The sequence below is a fragment of the Bos javanicus genome, chromosome X (genome assembly GCF_032452875.1).
Source record: "Bos javanicus breed banteng chromosome X, ARS-OSU_banteng_1.0, whole genome shotgun sequence".
NCBI lineage: Eukaryota > Metazoa > Chordata > Mammalia > Artiodactyla > Bovidae > Bos > Bos javanicus.
The window spans coordinates 3,061,130-3,068,583 of NC_083897.1; the positions used below are offsets into that span (position 1 = coordinate 3,061,130).

Consider the following 7,454-nt stretch of genomic DNA (forward strand, 5'->3'; position numbering starts at 1 on the left):
AAGCTAACAAATATGTTGAGAGGAAAGGAAAGAAAGAAAAGAAAAAAAGAATAAATATGCAGTCAAATAGAGGTAGATGAAGAAGATTCATATACATTAAAGATTAACTGCAAGGGGAAAAGAACAGTAGGAAGGGCAAACAAAAGAGTAAATTTAGAAAAATAATAATAGGTTTAAAAAATTAAAATTAAAAAAAGAGAAAAGGGAAAACTCCACAGAATTGCAAAAGCCCAATGTACAGGCAGATGTTTATAACAACAGTAAAAAATGTGACTGAGGAAAAAAAAGAAAAAAATCAAAAGCTTAATTAGATTTCATAGTGCCAATAAAATCTGCAACTACAACAGAGGGTGGAAAAAAGGGGGAAAAAAAGAAAGAAAAAGTCCAGAAGAATCTACACAACAAGTCAAAACCTAAGAATAATAAATGTTTTTCTTGGGTCGCTGCTGTCAGAGTCCTTTCCCTCTCTGGGAGTCAAAGTCCACCTCACCTCCCTAGGATGCCGTCCAACACTGTGCTGATCTCTGGACCTGCTGTGGGGGCAGCTCGTATTCTAATCTGATCCAACTACTATGTGTTCTTGCCTTCAATGTCCTCAGCTATCAGAACTAGGGCATTTTCTTTTGTGGGAGCTCTCATGACCTTTTATATATTCCATAGACAGAGTCTGCCTAGTTGATTGTGTGGATTTAATCTGCAGCTTGTACAGCTGGTGGGAAGGTTTTGGGTCTTCTTCCTTAGCCACACTGCCCCTGGGTTTCAATTGTGGTTTTACTTCTACCTCTGCATGTGGGTCTTCCATTGGGATTTGCTCCTGAGGCTGCCCTGGAGGATTTGGGTTTGCCCCTGTGAGGGCCAGGTGTGGAGGTGGTGCACCTGCTTGGCTCGCAGGGGTTCTGGCAGTACCAGGTAGTCAGGGGAGTTGGCAGCTTGGGCAGCAGGAAATATAGTGCTCGAGAAGGGTATGGCAACCAGTATTGGCCAATCTGCTCCAGCATTCTTGCCTGGAGAACCCCCTCCCTGACAGAGAAGCCTGGCAGGCCACAGTCTATACGGTTGCAAAGACTCAGACACTACTGAAGTGACCCTGCATGCATAAATGCAAGAATTTTTTTTGCCTGTGGCAGCTCTGCCCCAGTGAGAGTTAAGCATGAAGGTGGTACAGCTGCTTGGCCTGCGGGGACCCTGGTGGCACCAAGTATGCAGGGACACGGATTGCCCCTGCCACAGAAGTTATGGCCCTATCAGAGTCTTTTTTCAAGCCCCTTTTAGCTAGTGATCAGAAGGCCTCTTTGGCCAGTCTTTCTCCATAACTCTGCCCGTTCAGGCACTTAGAGGGCTCCCTTGCCTGGGGTTCTTCTGTTGTTCAGTGTGTCAGGTACATAGAGGGACCCCCATGGCTGGGGTCTTATTCTGTAGATCAGCGCATCAGGCACTTAAAGGAGCACCCTGGGTGGGGTCCTGCTCTGTAGTTCAGTGCATTCAGGGGTTTGATGGGCCAGCCTGTCTATTGTTCAGCTCCTGATGCTGGTATGTGGGGAGAAAGAGGCTATGGTGATGGCTCCACCCCCTATGCATGACTCAGCAGTATCGTCTTGCTTCCATGGCTGCCTGGCTTTCCTCCACAGGCATTTCCCACCACAGTCTCCTCCCTCAAGTCCCCTCAGTTGGTCTCGCCCCAGTCAACAGAAGCCCTCACCCTGGGATTGCTCCACAATTCATAAACTTTAGCTCCTGGCTGCTGCACCTTCTAGGAGACTTGCATCCCTGTCTGGGTTATGTATGGCTGTGGCAAGGACTGTCTGATTCTCATTCCATTTAGATTGCCACAGATCAGCTGTTTCACTCTCAGCCTTAAATGTGTCTCCTCTGACTCAGATGATTGCCCACCGAGGGCAGGTCCAGTCCTACTCACACTCCTGTTCTTCTCCCTAATTCCTTCGTCCTACCGAGTTTTACATGGTTCTATATACTCTTTTCCTCTGGTCAGGTACTCCTGTCTGCTCTCAGCTGGTGTTCTGCATGCACTTCTGTGTCTGAAGATGTATTCCTGATGTATCCATGGAGAGAATTGTACTCCATGTCCACCTACTCCTCCACCATCTTATTCTTCCCCTTCCTTTATTTTTTATGTGTAGAAAGCTCTTTCCTACTACAGATTTATATAATTGCTCCTTAACACATTTTTCCAGGACTTACTTGATTTTTGTTTTTCACATACAGGTCTTTAATCCACAGAGGGTTTATCCATATAGGCTGTGAGGTAGGGTTTCACTTTAGTTTTCAAACGTTTAGCCAGTTGTCTTAGTGCCATTTATTGGATAAACCATTACTTTAAGGTTGTATAATGTTTTTAGATTTTTTATCAGTTATCTATGCATTTTTTAAAAATTCAAGTGTGTTAAGATTTACATACCATACATTTTACTTTTATGTGTACAGTTACAAGAGTTTTAGCCAATGTATGCAATTTTGTAGCCATCACTCCAATCAAGATATAGAAAACTTCCATCATCCCTCCAAGTTCCCTCATACTCTTTTACAGTACACCCCCTTCCCTGATCGTGTACCCTTGCAACCGTTGATCTGTTTTCTATCCGTAAGTTTTTGCTGTTTCCTGAATATTATATAAATGGAATCATGATTAAAGTGAATGGGGAAAGTGTTAGTCCCTCAGTTATGTCTTACTCTTTGTGGTCGCATGGACTGTAGCCTGCCAGGCTCCTCTGTCCATGGGGTTTTCCAGGCAAGAAAACTGGAGAGGGTTGCCATTTCCTTCTCCAGGGGATCTTCCCAACCCAGGAATCAAACCTAGGTCTCCTGCATTGGCAGGCAGATTCTTTACCATTTGAGCCACCAGGGAAGCCCAAAATAATCATGCAACCCACAGATTTTTGAGTCTAGCTTCTTTCACTTAGCATGATGTTGCTGTGTTGTTGTGTATCATTGCTTTTATTTGTATTGAACCATTTACTTGTTCAAGGACATCATGACTATTCCTGATTTTTGGCTTTTATGAATAAAGGTCCTATAAACATTCATGTAGAGGTCTTTGTGTGGACATATTTTCATTTCTCTTCGGTCAGTACCTGGGAGCGAGATTTCTGGGTCATTCAGTAAGTGTATATTTTGTTCTATAAGAAACTGTCAGACTGTTTTCCATAGTGATTGTGCTATTTTACATTGCCACCAGCAATATATAAGAAGTCCAGGTACTCTGCATCCTTATCAGCACTCGGAATTGTCAGTATTTTTTTATTGTAGCCTTTCTACTAGGAGTATCACGGTTAAATATTTAGGATAATTTGGATATTTTAAGCAGTGTTTCCCAACTCATCCCTCTATATGTGCTTTAAGACTGGATGCTCCTGACTTGCTGGGTCCATCTCTAGTTGCACAACATGAGGCAGCTAAATCATCATTGTCATTTGTTTTTGGTTTTTCTTCTTTCCATTTACTTCTCTAGTCTTACAGAACCAGAAAACAGCAGAGCAGAAAGGAGCTTAGAAATAATCTAATGCAGGGATTGACAAACTTTTTCTGTAAAGAAGAAGATAGTAAATACTTTTGGTTTCACAAGCCACTGGGTCTATTACAGCAACTCAGCTCTGCTGTTGTAGCGTGACAACAGCCATAGGTGATACAGAAACAAATGGACGTGACATTTCATCCTTTCCTCTGACTTGGAAGGAAGGAAGGCAAGGACTAGGATATTGGCTTTCACCATAAGAGACACACTTAACTTGAGTTCAAGATGTGCTTACTTTGTATGCACAATTCCCTTTTCTTGCATGAAGTTGTTAATGCAAGGTCTTTCAAAACTTTTAACTGCACTGTCTTCTAGGATATTTTGTACATTGCCATAAACCTTGATGCCTTCCTGAGCCTCTGACAGCTCTGGAGCAATGGTCAAATTTGAGCAGTAAAAAAATAGAGATAGAAACAGTTGAAGTAAGAAAAACATGTCACTCTTTCATTCTTCTACAAAAGACTTTGTTTCCAGTTTTGGAGATGTATGTCCACATAAGTTTACCTTTTGAGATAGCTATTAACAATCCCATGCTTTTCTTCTTGATAAATTCATTTAATTGTCCAAACATATGAAGATTCTTGGGTCAAAACAAACAAACAAAAAAACCCAAAACAAAAAGGAAAACATACACTCGGGGTTCCATGAACACAAACCTAAAAATAAGCAGTTACTGCAGGTACTCAGGAAAAGAACACTGTTTAAAAAAGTCATCATGTGCTTTTTTTCTTCCCTTCCAGCACTGGAAGAAGTATGACATCTATGAGAAGCAAACCAAAGAAGAAACTGACTCTGTAGTGCTGATAGAAAGCCTGAAGAGAGCCTCTCAGTGATGGAGATAATTTATTTTAACCTTCAATGTGACCTTGTGAAGATTCATTCCGTTCTCCATTTATTATCTGGGAACTTGTTAAAGGGAAACTGAAACTACTGGACCATTTCAAAACAGGCAGCTCATAAGAGCCACAGGTTTTTCTGTTGAGTCGTGCACCGAAAAACTAAAAATAATAGGCCCTTTGGAGAAAAGAACAGAGTCATTCTTGTTGAATTTTAAAGGCAGACATCTTTTGCGAAGGCTTCACACTAGGGGGCAAAAGCTAGAAAGTGATGATGGCAGTTGAGTTAATCTTATCAAGAATTGTGACAACTTCCTGAGGGATCTATGCCTGCTTTGAATTCTTTTTCTCAGATAATACCAACACATATTATTTGTAGGAGAACTCATTTTGGGTGCAAATGCTGAAGTCAAACTTGAGTTATAGAGAACATCTAACAAAACAGAATTGATAGAATCTGTTATCTATTGTTTGGGATCCCACTGAGTTGGGGCTACGGCTATTAAAAGTCTTTAATAGTATGGAACCTTCATCCCCTCCAGCAGCATTTTTCTCTGCTTTGAAAGGCCCAGGCATCCGTGTCAGCCAGCTGTGACTACAGAAAAAGCAGAGGCAGCTTCTTTACTGAGAACTTTTGAAGCCATTGCAGGCTTTTAATGGCAGTGGAGGCAGAACAACTTATTGACTATTAGAGTTTGAAGGACACAGTTTCTAATGATGAATTTCTTCTTCACCACTGCTATTCAGATCAAGTATTTAGCACACGTCCGGATTGTATTGGGCCTCCAGCTGTGAAGCGCTGACTCCCTCAAAGAATTCACAGTCTAGTTGGGGCTCGATCAGTTTTTTCTCCCCACTAGTCATTTTCCAGACGTTTCAGCTCCCCACTCCCCACCCCGATTTCCCCTTTTGCATTCTCCCTCTGTGTATTCTTTCACCTCTCTTTAGCAATTAGAATATAAATCTGCTCACAGCACCTAGAGGAGCAGGGAGTAATTTGCATCTCAGGACAAGTGTGAGTAGATTGAGAAACAATGACTAATTCTCGCATATTTTTTAACTTCTATGTGAGTCTGCATTTATTTGAAGGTTTTCAGCATTTACTGTTTATGCATTTTCTACACAGAAAAGAAGTATTCTCTTCACTTAGAACTTTGATATTTGCTTGAGAAAAAAAGAATAGTTATATCTTTCTTTTTTCCCTTACTCCCCCAAATGGTTATTAGCAGGCTTCATTTCTAATACTGATAGCCAGCCATCCCAGGCTCCAACGGTAGTCCTTTGTGGGGTTTTTTTGTTTGTTTGTTTGTTTTTTGCCTATGTTAGGGCTCCATCCTCACCCATCCCCACAACATATTCATATGTGTATATATATATATATTCCCTCTATTTCTACTTCCTCTATATTCAGAGTATGGAAATGAGAAGTCCCCCTCCTCACATAGACTCAGATTACTGGTAGGAATTTGAGAACTCTATGTCACAAGTTCTCCAAACATTCATTCATTCATATTAATAAGATAGTGCTAGTTCCAATTCCTGCTCTTAGGGGGAAGGGAGATAAGACATCCCTACTCTTTACAGGTTTGGGCAAAAGTGGCAATGTCCTTGCACCACAGTGGAGGAGAAAATTAGGGATCATGGCAATGGCAGATGTCAAGATGTTTCCTCCCTGCACTTCTATATTTGAGGTCAGGTTGAGGCTGGAAGACAGGCATGGATGTTCCATTCTGCCCTACTGTTCTCTAGAAAGAATATTTGGTTTTCCTGTGTAGGGAAGAGATTGTTATTTCCTAGCCAGATCTTATACTTCCAGAAAACACAACACCTAAATGCCTCACCCAAAGCCATTTTTCCTGTCGTCCTACTTAGATGGCAGTGGTGGGGGATGCTCTAATATTCTGATGATCTAAGGAACTACTGATGCCAGACAGTCCTGCAGCCTGGGAGTGGGAAAATTGTGTTTTGTTTCCATCTTGCTCTTTTAGTAGCAAAATAGTTCGGGGAAAAAATGGGGTGGTGAATTATGAAAGTGCCTATGGCTGTTTTATAATTCCTGAAAAGTGATCCCCAGGTCTTGAGAGCAATTGGATACTTTAATACATCAGCTTAATTCCCACTACCTATAGGAAACTAGTAGATTTATGTACTATTTGATGTCTAACCTATATTTTTTTTTCTCCACATAGCTAAGTAAACCCACTGTAAAAATGGTCATTCTTATTCTTTCATTCAGATAAGTCTTTTCCTCATCTGGCACAGAAGGGATACATGAAACTATGTTAACATTTTTGGTAATGCCTTCAACTGGGGATCATTTTAACTTCTTGCAGAAAAGCTTGAGTAAAATAAATATTGTTTTTTTGTATGTCACCCAAATGTTTTCCTTTTGTCTTATTTCGAAGAAAGTGTTATGAGGAGTAGGTGGCAGAAAAAAAAATGGAGTTAAAAGAATGTAAGTTGGGAAAAAATTCCAAGACTGCTAATTTATCTTACAACCATTTATCATGAGCTTCTCTGCTGTTCTTGGCATGCCTGGGTTTTCTGATAAAGGTGTGCATATGGTTTAATATTAGCACAGCCTTTGCAAACAGTACCTAAAGGGACATAAGTGTTTGATAAATCATGGTTCTAACAAGGGAAATGGGGAACTGGTCCTTTCTGATTTTAAGCTTCCAGTAGGGAACAGTGTGGGCTTCCCTGCTAGCTCAGCTAGTAAAGAATCTGCCTGCAATGCAGGAGACCCTGGTTTGATTCCTGTGTCAGGAAGTTCCCTTGGAGAATGGATAGGCTACCCATTCCAGTATTCTCAGGCCTCCCTGGTGGCTCAAACGTTAAAGAATCTGCCTGCAATGTGGGAGACCTGGGTTCGATTCCTGGGTTGGGAAGATACCCTGGAGGAGGGCATGGCAACCCACTCTAGTATTCTTGCCTGGAGAATCCCCATGGACAGAGGAGCCTGGCAGGTTACAGTCCATAGGGTCACAAAGCATCAGACACAACTAAGTAAGCACAGCACAGAGTGCAGTGTACCTAGGAAGCTGTCATGGTATATACATGATGAGGGAGCTCTAGTTATGAATGAATCA

At 41.5% G+C, this 7,454-nt stretch overlaps 1 protein-coding gene across 2 annotated transcripts in view; it reads left to right on the forward strand.

Moving 5' to 3' along the window:
- IL13RA1 (interleukin 13 receptor subunit alpha 1) overlaps positions 1-6,738 on the forward strand; it is a 78,356-nt gene extending 71,618 nt beyond the window's left edge. For both annotated transcript variants that reach the window (XM_061408401.1, XM_061408402.1), the window contains exon 11: positions 4,270-6,738. In XM_061408401.1, coding sequence (XP_061264385.1) covers positions 4,270-4,362 — 93 coding nt within the window. In that variant the 3' untranslated portion in view covers positions 4,363-6,738. The remainder of the gene's footprint in view (positions 1-4,269) is intronic.
- Positions 6,739-7,454: the final 716 nt, after the last annotated feature.